This window comes from Haliotis rufescens, unplaced genomic scaffold (assembly GCF_023055435.1).
Source record: "Haliotis rufescens isolate VD_foot unplaced genomic scaffold, xgHalRufe1.0.p SCAF_18, whole genome shotgun sequence".
Taxonomy (NCBI): Eukaryota; Metazoa; Mollusca; class Gastropoda; order Lepetellida; family Haliotidae; genus Haliotis; species Haliotis rufescens.
Genome location: NW_025963868.1, coordinates 5,493,860 through 5,514,615, shown reverse-complemented (window position 1 = coordinate 5,514,615; position 20,756 = coordinate 5,493,860). Strand labels below are relative to the sequence as shown.

Sequence of the window (20,756 nt, the reverse complement as noted above, 5' to 3'; positions counted from 1 at the left end):
GATTCCATTTAGGTAGACAGGGGGTGGGGGCGGGTTAGTTGATACATCTACTACTGTTTCCAGGTTATGACAGCAAGTAGTGTGATACTAATATGTCAAATTTCATATGAGAGGTGGTTACTCTTATGTAGTGATTTGTGCGTTTCCTGGATGTGAAAGATCAAACAATTTGAAATTTACTGTTAATTTCCGATAAAGGGAGGATTATCAGCAGACTTATTATTGTGTCTGTGACATCATATCTGGTGACACTTGCACTTACTGAAAGATCAATGTCAGATTTCGGGATCTCTAGTTTCTCTTTGCTCTCGACATATTAAACTGAAAATGACAAATGAAACACACATCGATTCAGATGACATTAAAATAACAACATTTTGTGCAAAGGTGGAGCCAGGCTACGTCTGCTAGTATTAACAAGGCATTAGTAGTATAGGGAATGGCGGTTCTAGCTCACTGTCACCTAGGCCAGATTCATACCCCAATAAATCAAATACTTCTGTCTCCCCAAGATCGGAAAGTGCAAATGTATTACATTGACTAAGGTTATGCCTTTAAGGTCCTGAAGAATCAACGATTATTTTTTATTACATGGAGTGTCACACTCAAATATCCTATATGTACAGGTTGATGTTTTACATCTTATCCAGAAATTTTGAGATCTGTTATAATACCCTGCCTTAACTTTTTGTGTTGTAATGATGAGAAAGATTCTGTTCTACCACTATTGTATTTTTGATCTGTGACTGGAATAGCTCCCAGCAGAGTTGAAGGACTTTCGAGTTGAATATTATCCATTGTGTTGATCTGATTAAGATGGATGCACAATTCTTGATAGGAAACTATATTAGGTGATTTAACTCCACGCACTGCTGCTTATAAATCCAAGTGTATTTGCTAAGCCACTTTCAAGTATCATAGAATGTTCTGCACTACTTAAAATCAGCACCCCATTAGACTCATTTAGTGTGAGGTTAGCTCCCAAAGGCTTAAAATTTATCATTGATTGAGCATACGATGTAATACCCATCAGGTATGGTAGGAAGTTTTAAATCTAGTAATAAGATATTATTACCTCTCGCAGCATTTATATTGGTCAACAGTGGGTAATACGTTATATCTCAGAGAGCAACTTGAAGTTGCCCAGCCGAGTTGTCAATAGTGTGAAGCAGTTGAATAGACTGACCATTTGTTATTCCTGGGAGTGTAACATCAGAATAGATATACAAAGAAACAATATTATAAATTAAATATGAAATCAACTTACATTACGAACAAGTCGATTTTATTTAGAGCATCTCGTGCTAAGTTTCTTGTTCATTTCCCTGATATCTTCGAAAAATACAGGTTCACAGCAACTAGCGACAAAATGGTGCATGATTCGTTCAACAATCCAATGCAATTTTGGCAAAACCAGTTAAACTTTGCAATATGGTGTGCCACAAAAGGATGTGGTGTATCTCTTTATGCCGCCGGCATTGAACTAAATAAGTCTGTTTTATCATTTAATGTGTACTATCAGATTAGGCGTATACTTAAAGAAATTAGCGCCCCATTACCGCAGGATAAAACATGGAATGCATCAAATAATCTGTACAATTGGTTCGCATATGAACGTATTTGTCAGGAATTTGATATTTCTACGAGTAGAGATTGGCGTATTAAAGGCCTTAACCATGGTCTAGGTATTCCGTACAATGGCCAAAAAAAAACGTTAAAGAAGAAAGTGATGATTTGGTTAAAAACCTCATCAACCATTCAATCCATTTAAGTTGATACAGAACAGCAATCTTTTTGTTAAAATGCATAATCTTTATCATGCCTGGGAACTTTCAAGTAACGATTGGAGAGTAGATCTTATGAGTTTTAAGGGTGGTTTAGCTTATAATGTTACAAAATTTGTGCAACAAAACGATACCGCAAACGCTTGGAATGAATGTCTTAATGATAAAACGGAATAAATGTCTTAATGATAAAACAGAAAATAATTTTACTAACCCAGGAGTTGTAAGAGTAAATTAATCAATAAGAACTTATATATGGGCAAGTTTTGGTGCACAGTCGCTAACACGAACAGGAATAATTGGTTCTGGGACGGCGCTTGATGAACAAAAACTGTTTGTTGCAAATGTACAGGATGCTATTGCTTAACCAGTTGACATACCATCTTCTATAAAGCGTTATCAAGATGTATTACAGTACATTCAATCCAAAGTAGACTACGTTTCGGAGGGCAGGATTATACATGGAACATAAGATTGGTAAAGTTAATATAATATAAAAATGAAATTGTTATTGCTTCCGATCAACAACAAAAACAGGTATATATTCAGATATTAACACCGAAATAAAAACAAAAACAATTACAGGCAAACCAGGAAAACTAAAACTTATGTCATCTACTGTAACAGAAGTGCAACAGCCGCAAGTAGTACAGCCACATATTGAGTCTCAAAATCAACAACATAATGATGAAAAAACAGCACTTATAGTAGGTGGAGTCAAAACATTCTACAGGTTACTCATGATTTGGATAAATAGTCTTTAGGGGATACGTACAACAGCCCGGCAATTGCTACAATCACTGCCCAGAAGTTTTGACTGAGCCAAGTGGTTGTCTTAGCAAAACTTACGATTATACCGGCGAAAGTGCAGGCGTTGCTTTCCCAGCGAGCTTTCCTGCTGCTTCCCATATTGCCTTTAAATGCTTTTTATCCACCGTTTTACACCAACCGTCCTAGGTGTACCACTGCATGTACCACCGTCCCCGGTTAATGCAAGATTTTAAAATTGATATAATAAATCCCAATGTGGTTAAAATACTGGTAATGGTTATCCCCTGTTCTCTAAAGCCTGTCAAGAACTGATCCACTGCAATTGTTAAAAAAACATGTAGAGGACAATGCAAATGCTCTAAAGCCAATTTGCCATGTACTGCGCTCTGTTTATGTGCGGGAAGCTGTCAGCAAGATACAGTGTAAATTGTTATTGATATTTCAATAGTTATGATTTCAGTAACTCATTGGTGAAATTAAAGTTTTAAAATGAATTAATAATTGTAAAGTTTCTGTTCTGCCATAGACATATGCTTTATGATAGAGCTTTTAACTAAGAGAAGGTCAATGCTGCTAGATTTCCTCAAAATTTCATAAAAACAGTTGATGTAACTTTTTCAAAGTTAAATATTATTAAATATTCTTCTGAATACAATCCTTGTTTCTTATTTGTACGATTGGGCAATAAATTCAATTTTTTTAAAAACCCAAGTTTTCATCAAAGAAAATTGTAATCACCGAATAGGAATTCAAAAACTTAATGAAAGTCTGAGAAGATGCCATAACAAAACAAAGCACAAATATAATAGAATATACTAACAATATCAATTTGAAATATATTTTTGAAAAGTATTTAATTAAATGATTATTCAGGTACATTACACATGATAATTTACAAAACAAACGTAAATGTCAATGGCGGCCATCTTGAAATTCAAAATTGCCGCCATTAAAGGGCATTTTTCGAGTGGGTCTTGCTTTTATTTTAGTTAGGGTTACAAAATGGACCTACATCCCAAATTTCATGCTTTTATCACGATTTGAACTATTTTGATGCTTATTTGCTGGACTACAGGTGTTACAAACAAGATGCTTATTTGAGAAGTAATCTTCAGGAGTAAACGCCAAGGAAACGAAATGCAATTTTGAGGCAGATATTACATCAATCTCTGAAGGCAAACCATCTGTCTGAAACACCAATATCCAGATTTAAAAACATAGTTTGAAAAGGATCTGTGAAAACTGTAACGAAAAAAATAGGATGTTCACCATGCTCTCTTGGAGGAACTAAAGACCAGCTACAAGACAGGAAACGGAAAGATGAAGAAATCTTTTACCTCAAGAAAGGAAGTACAAGTTTTGTGCAAAGGCAATAAGTATTCTTGGGATGAATCGGGATATTAATGAACCTACAACATGGCTTCAGTGGAAAACAAAGAAGAAAGTGAGATCAGTAAACCATGTTGGTGAGATTGCAAGAAGAGAACTCGCTATCGAATCGTGTAACTACATAAAACTCCAGGCGATGTTACGAGCTTGTAGATGAAGGAATAAGCTTTCTAGCGATGTGTCATATGCCAGTCTTCGACGAACGTGTTATTCATACGAAGCCTCGAAAACGGGGGTATTTCTTAATGTTACTGAGAGGACAGGCGCTGTTATCGGGAAAGGGGTGACAACAGATATTATTTATCATTCTTTTAAAATGATATTCCAATTACGTGAACAATGAAAATAAAACAGAAATAGGTAGGATGATTTTATTTAATCTTATATTTGCCGAAAATCGTCAATTTTATCAACGTTATCAACGTTAACAACGAACTTAATTAATTATAAACATGACAATCATATTTGTAAACCATAGGATCAGACCTTTCAAATGGTGTATAATATGTAGTAGCAAAGATATTTTCTTTGATAAATGTTGGCTTCATCTATCACATACAAGTCTCTGGGAACTCTGTGTCCCAGCAGTAAACACTTCTGGTTGACTGGTGTGGAAAGAATTAATCAAGGAAAAGAAATATTCCTTTTTTTGCAATTCATAGGTACGAAATATCTTACAAATTTTGAAAAAGACTCATCTATATATTTGTTAGTCGTGGCATTCAACAGTTTCTAAAATGTCAACCAACTCATGCATTGTAAGAAAGCTAATCAAGATTTCAAGATGATCAAATAGTATGAATATCACAGTGACATGTCAGGCATTTGGTAGGTAACGGAGAGTAGATGGAACTCTCTGAATATTACTTACCCTGCACTATCAGCTTCTGTCCACAGTCAGGGATGACTGGTCCCCCTGAGCCTAGTGAGCCTCTGTAACACTTGTAATGACCTTCGTCTTCCCAAGTTACATCAGAGAGCACGAATCTAAACAAACCAGCTCCCGATGATGACACGTTTCCAATAAATCTCACTCTAGATGTGAACTTGTCACTGGCAGCTCTGACATGATTGTGGCTTGTGACATGAAGAAGGCATGTCTTTGTCTCACTGTTACACACACTGAACTCCCTGGTCCCAGGCTCCGGGAGAGTCCAGGACAACGTGGCATAGCTGCCGACCCTGACATGCTCAGATGTTGGCACTGGAAAAGAGAAGATTTATGAAAGATTGACAAGAGGTAGAATTACAAAATATGTATGACTTACAAAACACAGAATGTGTATTCTTTGTGAAAGTGCTTTTTTTGCAACAAAAGCGAAAACAAAACATTTCAACAAGGAAGGTCATGCTTAAGTACATGTAGTGTACCTCGTGTGCATGTAAGAAACCAATTACTGTAAAATATCGTATAAACTACGAAACTGTCAGATCCTATACAAAAGACATTTTTTCTCAATACATCTGACCGTTATCATACACACAAGAGTATGACTATATACATTATAGACACTAGCTGTACACATATTTTGCACTTCCGTACTATGTTGCTAAGAGCCACATTCTGGCATCTGAACCCATAATCAGCAACACAAGTTTACACTGAGACAGAAGGCTTTCATGTTTGAACCAGGACACAAGATCGAGTTCTTTCTTTAGATTTGTATTGTTTCCCATGGACAAATGCTCTATAATCATAACTTAAGTGTTAATTTAAACAATTTGTAATTTGGATATTTACATACTTTGAAAGCTTCTGATTTGTGTTGGCTACTGTAACTTAGCAAGGGTTGTATTTGTACTGTAGTTTCTTAGTTATTTTACGTCATTATCAGCTACCCTCTTCATCATCGTTCATGTAATAATGCTATAACACTACATGTTTTGTGTAAACAAAAAACTTTGCCGACTTGACTGCTGCAGTTATCTTCACTACAATACGACAGTGAAAACTCTTCCTCATCACAAAAAAACAACAACCATATCAGTGACACGTACTCGACACAACGACTACATCACCTGGGCCTACAGTCACTTCATTGGTCCCTTGTGATGAAAGGTTCACCGTCAAGCATATGTTGCTTGTCTGTGTGGACTTTGCAATCGCAAGTGATTCACATTTTCAAAGCGTAAATCTGAAAGATCTCTTTCCCGTGTCAGCATGTATATCATCTTAAATTATCTGAAAGAAATTGGTCTGTATAATAAATTTTAGATATGTATGTGAATAATATAATGCTTGTATTTAAATTTGGTGTGATGCTATTATCAACTGACATTATTGAAGGCTCTGTCCAGGAGTTTAAAGTACTGTAGAATTATTGTCACCCTGTGTGACACGTAATCCTATCATAATCGAAGTAACTATCATCAACCAGTGTTTTTAAGCCAACTCATTGCTGAGTATTTTTTTAATATTGGCTAGTATTGTGCACAACCACCAGTAGATAAGTGATGACGTAAATCCTGCTGGGGTATCATGCAGGAAGCAGAGGTACTGTAAGTCCCTATGATCCCCAGCGAGGTGGCCTAGCTTTGGTTACTGGTGGCCCATAGCCCGTGTTTTAAAAATGTACACATAATATTGTCATGCTCAAATATATTTTATAAATTGTTTTTAAATATTGTATGTTTAAATATGTTTCATAAATAGTTTTTGAATATAACTAAATTGTGAATATCATAACTTGGTCTTGTTGCTATATGGCTGAAATAATGCCAATGCGACGCTAAATTTTAACTCACTCACTTCATCTGAGAAGTCTCCGTTCGTCAGACAAGTTCTGTTTCTGCTGTCCACAAAGAACCAGCAGCACGGGAGACACTGCATTTGCAGCTGCACCACCAAAACTGTGGAACGACCTAGCTTCTCAGACGTGACAAATCAATTGCAAGACAGGCTTTAAAGGACAGATTAAAACCGGTCTATTCAAACAAACATTCAAAAGTAGTGATACAGTTTGTCAGTTGTCCTCGGCCAGTGTAAAATGGGCTGTCACAGATGTCTTCAATTATGATACAGGTGAGTAGGCAGAAATGGGTTTGAACGTCGCGTCAAAGATCATTGCACTTATATAGCGACGTGCATGTACGTGTGTGTGTGTGTGTGTGTGTGTGTATGTTTAGGTGGCTGCTTGTACCAGTCCGGACTGATGCTGATTTATAGTGCTAGCTCACTGAGATACCATGTCGCAGTTTAACCACAGTGAATACCCCACTCAGACACAGTTTACTGACTCCAAACCGACCAGTCCTTGTTTTAGCCCCTTAATGCCGAGCGCCTGACAAGGTAGTAACAAGTACCATCATTAAACGTCTTTTGGTATGACGCGGTCGGGGATCGAACTCCGGACCTTCCGCTCTCAGGGCGGACGCTCTACCACTAGACCATGTAGGCAGTCTTATGATACAGGAGAGGGCTGGTTGATATTGTATTTTTCATTAAATTATCTGAACATTTTTTTCTCAATAATTCCTATTCCCACAAAGCCCTATAAACACTAAATCCTTCGTTCAAGTGCTAGTCAGCAACTTCCAGATGTATATATTATTATTATTATTATTATTATTATTATTATTATTATATCATTATTTACTTATTAAAATGTTAAAAAATGCAACAAAGAGGATTTGGGTGATCCTGGCAGTCATTAGTTAGGCTCATCATAATTATTATTATCATTATTATTATGATGATGACGTACAGATTAAAATAAAAAATGCAACAAAGAGGGTTTGGGTGATCCTGGCACAGTCAGGCTGGTTAGGCTCATCATCAGCTCAGGGCCCTTGCCCCCTCCACACGCAGCCAAGACACCGAATGGGACTTCTCCTAGAAAGCGTTGCCTTTTCAAACCAACCCAGAACTTTTCAGAGAATGTAAAGACTCCCCAACACTGCAGCCTTCTGCATTACCCAGATTGTCAGAAGGACTGTATTCCTGGTAACAAACCTGGGAACTCTCCCAATGTCAGTCAATAGATTTGAAGGTACCAAGAACAATGGGGAATCGGACAACTTGGTAATTGGGATGCAAGCGTGACATTTTGAAAGCGAGGTCCTCATATTTGCCATGTTTTTCCTCAATCTTGTCAATCACATCAGTGTCAAAAGGGACAGAAAACTGCAATGATATAAATGATTTCATTGGATTTGTCAAAAAGGATAAGATCAGTTTTTTTGGCCTGGATACGTCTGAGGCTGTATACGGGCCTATTCCAAAGAATTTTGTATTTATCATTTCCCATGACGCCCTCTACATATTCCGTGTCGTACCATGGATGAACGTCTGTGTCAAAGTACAAGCATTGCGAGGTAATAAATGGATCGGACCACACCAAAGCTGAATATCCACTGACAATGTGTTGGACAGGGATTATCAGTACAGTGATTCTTGCCCCAACAATGTTAGATAAGGAACTTTATTGGGGGGATTTGTTCTTATTGCTATCATCATGTGATTCTTCTTTCTAAATATCAACATACGATCTATAAATGTTCTCAGGGGGCACTGGTGGCCCAGTCGTATAAGGCGCCGCAATTCACTGTGCGGAGTTGCGTCCCTTGGTCATGACAGAAACCTATGATTGTGGGTTCGAATCCCGGATCACCCCGATTATGTTTCTAGGTTTGTCAGCACCAAACCCATGCCATACTCTGAGACCTGCATCACTTCGAGCTTTCCTCCCACATTCAGTTGACACGCCGTGATATAACTGGAATCTTGTTCAAAACGGTGTTAAACCCAACACACTCACTCACTATAAATGTCCTCATCATAATTAAGTAACCTACAAGTGGGGAACACCCACATCACCTAAAACCCTTTAGCGTTCCCAGAATTTATACACTACCTTACTGATTACTTTTAACTGGTTACTGCAAGCGCCGTAATTATTTAAATTTCCATGAACTGAGTTTATTCACATGTTAGCTTTCATAGGTTGTGATGGATACTTGTAAAATCCTTAGTTGAGTTTACTCACTTACTACTGTGGGCGTTCCTGGCATGACTTCTGTCATGACAATAACTGCTAAAAGTGGCTTAAAACCACGCTCACTCGATCAGAGTAACTGTTAATCCTCAACAGTGTGCTGGCAAAGTGGGTATAAACCTGTGTCAAATACGATTAAACTTAGTTAGAATCCTTGTTTATCTGTGACATCTTCGAACGAGTGACATTTTAGTAAACTTGACAAGTGATTATGAATATCAATATTCATGTTATAATAGTCTATCAAATTGTAAATAAAACTTCAATAAAATTGTGCTACACTCTCTTGAAAAATGGTTTGTCTGTGGGTAAGTTTAAATGTCACGTCACATCAGCATTTTTTTCAGATATATTGCGGCGAAATAATTGCCAGCTTTTACGACTACATGTGACATGGCTGCTTTTCCATTTATTATACAAGTGCTTGACTGCCTCAGTAGTTCATGATCAATTAGAGTTTTTATTGTGTAAACAAATCAGTCAGGTTTGCCACAATAGATGTTATATTTGTACCGCAGTTACCAATTTACAACTTAAGACATAGAGACAGCGAGTCGATACATAACAAAAGTTATGGTCCTGTTAACACGATTGACAGTTAGAACGTTGGAGTATATGACCCTGTATTGTAGGGTAAATCACTTTTTACATGTTTAAACTCACTTTAAGGAACAAGACAAGTCAAAACTGGAACTCAAGTCTATAATGATTGGGAAAGTCTAGATTGTTCTGTGCTCCATTCTAATTGTATTATTTTCATTTTGTAGACATGGATGGACCAACCAGGAAAGAAATTGATGGAATATTAATATCACATGTTACCACTTATCCAGTTAAATTCATCACACAATAATATATTAGTATTGATATTACTAAGGGCCTGGTCTTGTACATGTTCACTGTAGTAATGTACATACTAGTCGACTTGATTATAATTTTTATTATAGTGTAGCGCGGCATCAACGATTACTAAATGGCATCCTCACTTGTCATCGATGTTTGGACATCGAACAATGGACGACAATTTGAAATTCTTCTAATTAGCTTCAATAGGGACAGCGCCGGTGTCAGTAAAATTTTCGTTGTTAAAAATATGTATCTACAAAATATAATCTGAAGCAGCCAAGAACAATATGTTTTTATATTAATGCATACTTTCATGGATAGAATTGAGGCAATCTAGGCTTGCCAAATCGTTCTAAACTTGAGCTGGGTTCATTTTAAATTTATTCTCCATGGTCTGGGAGACGTACAAGGGCGTCAGTATCGCATGGAGAAGTGGGACAGCCTGGGTTAGCGTAATCAGATATGTTGTGGAGTTTCGGGTTTGGGCTGTTTGCTGAATAGAACAAGGGCTCGCGAACAAGGGCACAATGTAGAGATTAAATCATTACCACCTCTCTTTATATCAGATATGTTATTGTGATTTGAAATCTCTTTCGGAGAATTGCGAGTTATTGTATACTCTGTATTCTTTCGTAATGGTAGAATATATATTTTCTATGTTGCTCTCTGGAGATATACAATAATACTACTGAAGGGCATATCAGAAAAATTGGACTTATCGACTAATCTTTCTTTCTTAAATACTACCCGTTACAGGCATTCTGATCATTATATTTCACTTTGTACAGTTTAAAAGGGGATTGCCTAAAAGCCAAGAAAAGTCGGGCCGGGCCAGCGGGTAATACTACAAATGGATTGCAGAATAATAAAACGAAACGCGCATATCAAGGCAGATCTCAAATGGCCACAAACGTATAGTTTTGCTAATTTAATTGAGTTTGAATAAAAATGCACCTTCAAGAACGTAATAAACTGATGATTATGACTACATACCGTGAGTCTCGTAGAAAAGTCGGTGTCTTGACTGTGTGTATTATTTGATTAGAATGCTTCTCACCGACCTTAGCGTGTAGGGGTGTGATGTCCTGGGCAGGAAACGACATTGTTTTGACTACTCTTCTTTCATTAACTAACGTGTTAAGGTAAATTAACCTTTGCTAATTCGTGTAAAACCAACACAGGATGTTTCCTGGAAGTGGATATTCGCGAATGTCAAAGGACTGACACGACACGTGTTAATAACTATCCAAGCACTTCTAAAGTTCCTAACATTCTTTATATCTAAAGACTAGTGTTATATCTAATTATATACCACTTTATTGTCTCATATTTCAGTAGTTTAAGAAAACACAGAGCTCAAAGTGAAGCCTTTTTCACTCTACATTCTCAACATAGTCTCTATCAGAAGTGTTTGACTTGTGTTGGGTCCGACTTGGCCCGGGCTGTCAAAATGCACTTTAAACACACAAATGTATCATCACATGTCTTTAAATCTATAGACTAGCATTATATCTACCTATATACCACTTTATAGTGTCTCAGTTCGCTGTATTTAAAGAAAACAAGGGGCTCAAAGTGAAGCCCTCTTCCCTCTACATTCTCAACATATTCTCTATCAGAAGTGTTTGGCTTGTGTAGGGTCCGACTTGGCCCGGGCTGTCAAATTCTACTTTAAACACACAGATGTATCTTCAAATGTGTTTACATCTAAGAGTATTGTTATATCTAAGGCTCAAAGTGAAGCATTTTTACTGTATTTTCTCAAGAAAATCCAAGTCAGAAGTGTTCGGTCCGACTTGGCCCGGGCTGTCAAATTAACTTTAAAAACACAGATGTATCTTCAGATGTGTTTACATCTATAGACTAGTGTTATAACTACCTATATACCACTTTATAATGTCACGGTACATCGTATTTAAAGAAAACAAGGGGCTTAAAGTGAAGCATGTTTACTGTATTTTCTTAAGAAAATCCAAGTCAGAAGTGTTCGGTCCGACTTGGCCCGGGCTGTCAAATTAACTTTAAACACACAGATGTATCTTCAGATGTGTTTACATCTATAGACTAGTGTTATATCTACCTATATACCACCTTATAATGTCACAGTATATCGCATTCAAAGAAAACTGGGCCGTTAAAGTCAAGCACTTTTACCAACAGCACTGTTGCCAACAGCGGGTTGACCTTTTATGGCGACAGACCGCTAGATAATACCAGCTCCTGAAATCAGCCACAACGTGAACAAAGTATAATGACAGCAACAGGAAAGGTAACTGGAAAAAGTAAACAGGTACACCTGAAACAGCATCGCAGGCAGAATAGAAGAATACCTCCACAAACTTAATGAAAACACGACACGCGAAGCGGAAAACGACAACAAAGAATACGAGGTAGGCAATAAAAATGACTTTCATAAAAGAAGTTTTAAGAATGCAAACTCCAGAACTCACACTGAAAGGGAAGAAATAAATGAGGAAATAGTGAAAATGCGTGATGTGGCTGATAACTTAGTAAAAAATGTCGAGATGAACACGAAACGAAATTCAAAATATTAGACAGAAGTTTCAGAATTCAGAAAAGAAAATGAAAATAAACTGCTTACACAAGAAATTGTTCCCGTTAACAAAACTTGCTAGTCCGTGGCATCACCTACAGTGAACAGCAGAGGTGTAGCGTTTCAGAAACGTTTCTCGAACATGGGCTTATTTTTAAACATACACCGGCTGCCACAACACACTACCAATAAGCGTACAAAAAACTCAAAACCTATAGTTGTGAAATTTGTACACATGCCTGATACACAGGATGTGTGGCAAGCTGGTATATCAAACTCGACAATGTTGAGTGACAGAGAGTTATCGATCCGTACATATCTACATGTTGTTCTGAAAATTCTTGAGTACAGAAAAACATATTACCTCTCTGTGGAAAGCCACTTGGCGTGAAGATGATATCTATTTGTAGTATGACACTCTCAGACTTAGTAGGTGATTACAAGTTAGATTGGGTCCTGCACCCGTGTGTATGTGTGTGTGTGTGTGTGTGAGAGAGAGAGAGAGAGAGAGAGAGAGAGAGAGAGAGAGAGATTCGATAAGAAAACCATGTTAATGCTGATAAGCACGTGGATATGTCTGTCAACACTGACCACGTGTCTGCGTGAACTCTTAAACGGATGTTTTGCTTTCCATCGTGAAAGACACATTTCTCGCATATTTTCTCGCGGTATCTTTGCCGAGGGATTAAATATGTTACTGACTTTAACTGCACGTATGTAACACAACATCTTCAATAAGACTTTAAGACATCATTGCTCTGTAAATATAATTAGTTCTTGTAATATAAGACACTGATTTCTATCATTGTGTAACTGATTCATTTATTCAAAAATACTTGCATTCGATACCGGAAATGCATCAGTCACTGGCAATGTTTTGGGTTTGTTGTTTACTTATACTTGGGCGGTTTCGGTATGAATTCGGTATGCCATCGAAGGAAGCGAGTATGTTTTATACTTTTTCATGTTTATATTCACATATAAAACAGAACACTTCCAAAACTTTCCATTCAAACATGCAGTGTGCAAATTAATACAGCAGAGACAAAACTATTCTTATTTAATATGGACAAATATGTAAATTATGACAAAGTACACGGAGGGGACATTTGAGATAGTATCATTAAATTGTATAGGCTTAAATAACACTTTTAAAACAAAATACATATTTGGGTTCATTAGTAGTAAAAAAGCCAATTATTACTGTCTATAACATGTAGCTGGAGATAAAGGTATTAAAATAATGGGCTGAACATTAGCTACCCAAATGTGCTTTTAAAGATGTTTTTAAGGTGGTATAAATGGCTACAAATACGTGAGAATTATAAACATAGTACCAGACAATCCCACTACTACGTGAAAATCAAAGTTTGTGAAACCCTTTCCACATGTGAATATGGACATACATGGGATATCAAATCAACACATAATGAAAGCATAAGACTAAAATACTAGGGAATGAAATTAACAGACAACAAATTATCTAGCACCATGTTGAAAAAGTCAAAGAACTCAAGCCATGCAGCCGAATGCCGGACAGAGATGAGTAGGGAGGCGATAAGATCATAGGTCCGTAATGACCCGGGTTTTCGACCCAGTGACATGTGTGTATGAATGTGATTATGCATACCAAACCGTTGTGCATACTGATGCATCCATATATTTATTGTACTAAACAACACCGTTGAATGTAATCGTCGAACACAAGAGTTCCGTCTTATTACTATGATGTCTTCCAGGTGAAGTTGTAATTGAAAGTTGTAGTTGTAGTTGGAAACTGGAATCGTAAAGCTCGAGAAAGCTTCTTTCTGATTTATTGATGCCTAATTAAAGTTATTTATTATGTTGGTCGGTCAAAGTTGGCGAAAGGTCATTCTGACGTGACCAGTTATGGGATGTCCACTAAGATTTGATTTTAATGAGATTGGGTAGATAATTTACCTTCAAACCTGTGTTTTTTCTTCAGAAACAGGCCATTCTGATAGACAACAGAACTTGCTGCTTCAAGTCAAACGTTGTTATTTGTTAGAATTTCATTATACAACTGACAAACGATCATCTCTACACACACACAATCATTCTAAAACACCATGACAACACACAACACAATCAAGGTAAATTTCATTAGCAGATACAATCTGTATCAATTTACTTATACATATTTAAAATATATTTACGAAATCTACAGGATATTGACCTAAAACATATACATGCAGAATAGGACATTTGTCTTTCTCACAGAATATCAATCAGTTTCAACAAACCAGATAGCCACTTAGGAGCACTTCTTGACTGTCTCTGCTCCCCAGTAGCAACTTTGGCATGATCGATGTCAGTCACTAGTAGCACATGAGAGGATATCACCATCCAAATCAATTACAACCACACTGTCTGAAACAGGGTTAGAATCAGTGGAATGAAAACTACTAGCTGCAGTGTCAGCCTCTACTTGGTCAGCTGTTTCATCCACCACAGTGTCAAGTTGGGTCTCTAGATGTCTTGGACAATCATGATGTCTCTCCAGACGTCGATGATTGATGACCCTTGGTCGACCACATCAAGCACACGGTCGAAGCCTGTATGCTGCCATGCTGATCTGCTCCTCAACAACAAAATGTCTTTCCCATCTATTTGCATTGAGCTTTTTGGTGGTTCCTGGATTATCTTCAGGATGGAGTAACATGACCTTCTCCCCCTTTTTATAAGGAACAAATTGTGCAGTGTCACCACAGGTCTGACTCCGTTTGCCCTGCTCATCCGCTTTTTTCTTTCTAACATGTTCCTGTATTTCCAACATCTTAGAACGTCTAGATGAAGGATCCAATGTTTCACTCGAACCAGCATCCAAATGCATCTTGTTCCGAGCAAAACGATCGAACACCACTTTAAATGGCGTTTCATCTGTCGCTTTATTTGGAGTTGTTCTAATGACCCTAAATGTGGCTGAAAGTTTCAGATCCTAATCTTTCTGGTCCTTTGCTTCATTGAGTACAGCAAGTCTTTATGCTAGTGTCCGATTCATTCTCTCCACCTGACCATTCCACTGTGGATTATAACGTGTCGTGCGAGTGAAAATAGTCCTGGGACCATCACTGCATCTACCTGTGGAGCTCTGGACAAAGCATCTGGTAGTTCACTGTCCTTTCCTGGCCGATGATGTATGGTAAACTCAAAATTCTCTAATGATACTCTCCATCTTTCAAGGTGCCCCTTGGTTTTTCAAATTGAGCAGGTAAGTAAGCGGTTTATGATCTGTTATAACAGTGAAGTGTTTCCCTTCTAGATACATGGCAAACTTTTCCGGTGTCCAGACAATAGCCAAAAATTCCTTCTCAGTAGCTGAGTAATTCCTTTCTGGTCAAGTGAGAGCCCTTGATGCATACTCAACAACATGTTTATCCTGAGAAAGCATTGCACCTGGTCCCATATCACATGCATCAGTCTCAACAACAAACTCTTTTGTGAAATTGGGACATGCTAGTACTGGAGCCGACGGCATTTCTCTTTCTAGTAATCAAATGACATCTGACAGTGTCCATGTGAACACGACATTCTTTTTGTGTGAGATCTGTCAGAGGTTTTACAATGTCAGCAAACTTGTCAATAAACCTGCGATAGTAAGGTGCCATTCCAACAAATCTTCTGACATCTGCTGCATTCTGTTGTCTTGGAAAGTTATTTATTGCACTAATCTTGCCTGGATCCCGATTAACTCCCCTGGTGTTAATGACGTGACCCCGATATTTTACTTCAGTTCTTGCAAAATACACTTTTTGAGGTTTAGTTTTAAGCCAGCACTTCGTAAGCTCTCATCAATCTCTGAAATGTCGCAGGAGCCCCCTTTAAGCCAAATGGCATGACATTAAACTCATATAGTCCCTTGTGTCAAGCAAAAGCAGTTTTCCTTTCATCTTCCTCTTAATAGGCACCTGATAATACCCTTTGGTCATGTCCAACGTGGTGTACAGACGCGCCTGACTCAGTGCAGCTAGGATGTCATCTATCCTCGGGACAGGAAAACTGTCCCCTAAACAATGATCGATCAAAGCGCTAAATTCAACACAATACCTTGTTGTTAAATCAGCCTTCTTAACAAGAACTTATGGACTTGAACATGGACTATGACTTGGCCTGATTAAGCCATCCTGTAAACTTTAATCAACAAAGTCTGAAATCTTGTTCTGGGCATCATGTGAAAACCGCCGAGGCTTCTGTGCAACATGCGCTGCATTTCCAGTAGGAATAGAATGTCAATCACTGTGGTATGACCAATTTCTCACTATCCAAGTCTACTAAACAGTATTTAGTTACAATAGTTATCCCCACTACTAAACCAATAAAGCGCACATTAGTGTCATGATATAGCAACTCAAACAGGGACGCTTAATGAGGGAAACCCCGGTTTCAACAACCTAAAGCCTTTTGATTTACTGTTACCAGGATCACATGTATATTGGATATGGTTACCTGGTGCCCTGTCAGTACAAAGTGTTCCTCTCAGAACATGAAGATTGTTTCAAGAATAAATTAGTTATGTTATTAGAAGTAACAAGTTCTGATAAAGCAGGGTTATACATTTATTCACACTTCAGAATGACAAACACAAGCCCAGTCTTGTTCCAAAAGGAGGCATTTGCATGCGAACACTGAAGACTTCAAGTATTCTACTTTTTCCTTTGTCCCTGGTTTTGTACCTAATTTTAAAGGAGACGAGAGCATGCTGAAGATCTTCAGCAGTCTAAGGTTACCCATGTCATGCTGCATAAGATGTAGATGCTTTGGAAGAACACAGTATACAGCAACTACGACAAGAAACGTGTATCAGATGTAAGGTGATGATGAAAAGAAGTGGAAAGAGACAAATTACAAAGTAAACAAAATATCACAAAACTACACATCTACATACCTGTCCACACAGCCTTAAATCCCTTCCTGACTACCCAAGGATTCGTAGTAAACACAACCCGGTAGTACACGGCTGACTGGAGAATGTAGCCCCGTCTGTATCCACTCAGATGGGCAAGGGGGTTGTTGGAGGCATCATAAACCTGCAGTTTACAAAAGGAGGGTTGAGTCCCATTGTGACTACATCCCAACTGGCCTACAAAGTAACTGTAGGCAAATTCGAAATACAAACCACACTCCTTCAGAAATAATGAGCATGACTATTACATGTGTGAATACTATAATGATCAAAATTAACATAGAATATATGAATTAAATATTAAAATATATATATGCAACTACTAAAAAATATATTATTGGGAAGTTATCAATTGCTCTTGTTTTCAGTAGAATTTATCTTTTTAAATAACAAAACAATAAACACAATCAGATTGATAACAAGATAAACACATTGTGTACCCATCCTCACAGCACTAGTAAACACACCTAAAATAACAATATTTGAACAAATATGTTTACACAAGCAAAATAATCTACCATTCACTGAACCACCAGATGCGCCCCGACCAACCTTAAGCGGACATGGCATTAGACATGTGGCATATTTGAAAGCAGTAACACTTATAGATTGCAAACCAGTGCAGCCTTCAACTTTATTGGTAACATTGACAAAGGTGTATGGCTAACATATACATCATGTATGTATTACTACGATGTATCACCACGTTGTTTTGAATAGTAATCAATTTGAATGCCGTCCAAAGTGAGTGGTGTGATCAGCTGATTCTTCAATCAAGGTCGTTTTGTCGAGATTTTGCAGTCGGTATTTATAGTGTTATTCTTGATTTTTAGATTTCACTAGATTAGACATGTTACGTAGTTTAGTTCTGTACGTATCCATGGGTTTAGGAATGGTAAGAACACATGCATGCATTTCAGTGCAGCGGCTACTGTATTAGTACGCAAAATATGGTCTTACATGCTGCATGTAAAGTTGGTTAGACAATTGTGAATTTTGGCAGAAACACAAGTATTTAGTGGGAATATTACTAAAACAGGTGAGAGAAACATGTTCAGGAAACTGTGAAGAAACCGGCACTGACAAATAATGTCATCAACAACATAATATTATGTAAACAAAGAGATGGAAAATAACCGAAATCATGTTGGCATTTGCAATATACATGGTTTAGTATGAAATAGTTGTGTGAATGATCGGTGGCTGTTTGTTGCCATAACGTTATTTTGATTGCGTGATCGATCATAAGCCTATTGAAATTCTTCCCATTTTCTGTCTGTAAAGATTTTTTTACAAGATTCATTTATCTGGTAGATTTAATTGCACGCTTCATTCCATATTGGGTCTAATTGCTTTAGAAAAAACACAATGTTTACATACCTTGACAAGATCAATCCATTCCTCCGTATTGAAATCTTCAAACACGAGAGTGACCAATGTCTCCCCTGCATCAATGATGTAGGTACAGTACAGGCCGTTGTTATAATTGCCAGGATAGTTTGGTGAGGTGAAAAAACCAGAGGAGCCTGTGTAGCGCTCACCGCATCCTGATTAGATACAATAAGGCGTGTGTACATGTGATTGTTTATAATATATCTTCCTACCGACAAATTAGAGAAATCACTGAAATCAAAAACTGTATATTGCGAATGGATAAAATGTGAAAATGTTCGTCCAAAACGTAACAAAATCACTTTCTGATGTGGAAAGATATATTTCTCTGCCAAATGCAGCATAATTATGAATAAGTTACTGGAAGTGTAGAGGCAGTAAATTAGAGTTCAGGCTTAATGCTGACACAAAGTATATCCTTATCTCACCAAAAGAAATAGTTTTATTGAGGATGAATTACATGTCATACTTACGTGTGACAGATAAAATGCTTTCAGATATTTCAGATTGCATGCATATCTTATAGCAAATCCGTGAAATATTTTAATATCATATTTAAAATCTGTCAATTTACATGACGGATTAAAAGTAAATGATAACAATTTATCAGTCACTAGCCCAAATGAACAACTAATTACAAAGATATAATGGGAACAGGTGACCAGAGTCTGAGTGTGACACGTGTAGTCGCTGTGCAGAGTTGTGTCCCTTGACTCAATATAATGCTTGATTGATCAGCACAAGTATGAAAGATGAAATATGACGTCTATGACCTGGTTCACTTTTGACACACCCTGGTATAAAAAAATGCTGTTCTAACCAACGTAAGTACCAACTCACACACTCACCATGTTAATATGATTGTGCCAAAGGCAGCTATTTGAACCTTAGACGCTTCTCCGCCGTTGTCAGTTGTTTCACACTTACACAAAAGCACATCGAGATGTAACCTTATAATTTGATATTAGCTATACAGTTTAGTTTCTAGAATGCTTCAGAATTAGTATGAAACCAAGTACGTGTCACTGATGTGGTTAAATCACATGACGCAAACAGGGTAGACTTACTTGTAAGGTTGGATTACATTTCACATGTACTACTAAACTACGACACGTTTACTACTACTTTTCTTCCATACTGGAATATTTACTTTCTCTTTTCCTTAATAAAATTCAGGTATCTTTCAGAATTAAATCATAATAATCAGACAAGATCTGTGGGTGTGCTAATTATAGTAACTATGCGTTATCTACACAATTCAAAACAAAACAAAATGCTAAATGAGGCCTTGAATAAAAGGTCAATATCACAATAATAAAGAGCTGTCGACAAAGGTAAGGGTCGCCCTTTTATGTTGAACTTTTCAAAGAAACCTTTCAAAAACAGTTCAATAACATCCATAAGAGTGCAGTGCTTCTACCTCTTAGGGACATTTGGGACTTTAACAGACCTTGCTTTTTAATAAATTGGAGATGAGCTTTGGGACATTTTTCCAAATGTACAAATATAGTCAATGCTTAAAGGTGAAGGGTACCGGAATAAAACAACAGTTGTCTGTCGGACTACCTGGTATACCAAATGAGGTAGTCCTGATAAGATTTAGGTAGTCCAACAACATTTTAAAAAATAGATTAATTGTTATGAATACCTAACAGATTTCGAGCAGAAGCCAACCCACTATTTTGCTATATGAGTAAAGTGACTCCCTGTTCGGCCATCCAGTGAGTGCAGCTACCCAGACAGCAGCCTAGCCGACAAATACAACTTAAAATATAAGTCCCATTAGTTTGTTATTTTTGTTTGTTGTTTGTTTTATATATCCAAAGAAGTTAAGAGGTTATTAGGTATAATGCCCAGTTACAGGTTTAAACAATTCAACACCATTGGATTTCACAGTCCCAATAACCTAAACATTTCATGAAAGACAAACCTTTAATTAACCATTAAGTGTCACGCCAGTCCTTCAGAAAATAAACTGAGCTCTTTTGGAAATATAGTGTTCGGATTGGCCAGCAGTGTGAACTATACGGAAGTCTTTGGCTGTATATTTGAGTTTTCAAAAAGAAAGAGATGAAGTATTTTGAAGTCGATACATTTTGTGA

The 20,756-nt window shown here is 37.3% G+C and overlaps 1 protein-coding gene across 1 annotated transcript; it reads right to left on the bottom strand.

Moving 5' to 3' along the window:
• Positions 1–3,717: 3,717 nt before the first annotated feature.
• On the bottom strand, positions 3,718–20,272 carry LOC125381586 (deleted in malignant brain tumors 1 protein-like). The gene is made up of 5 exons (XM_048398647.1): positions 20,221–20,272; positions 18,643–18,809; positions 17,245–17,386; positions 4,816–5,148; positions 3,718–3,743 (listed from the first exon to the last, which is right to left on the bottom strand). The coding sequence occupies exons 1-5, from the start codon at positions 20,270–20,272 to the stop codon at positions 3,718–3,720; spliced, it is 720 nt and encodes a 239-aa protein (XP_048254604.1).
• Positions 20,273–20,756: the final 484 nt, after the last annotated feature.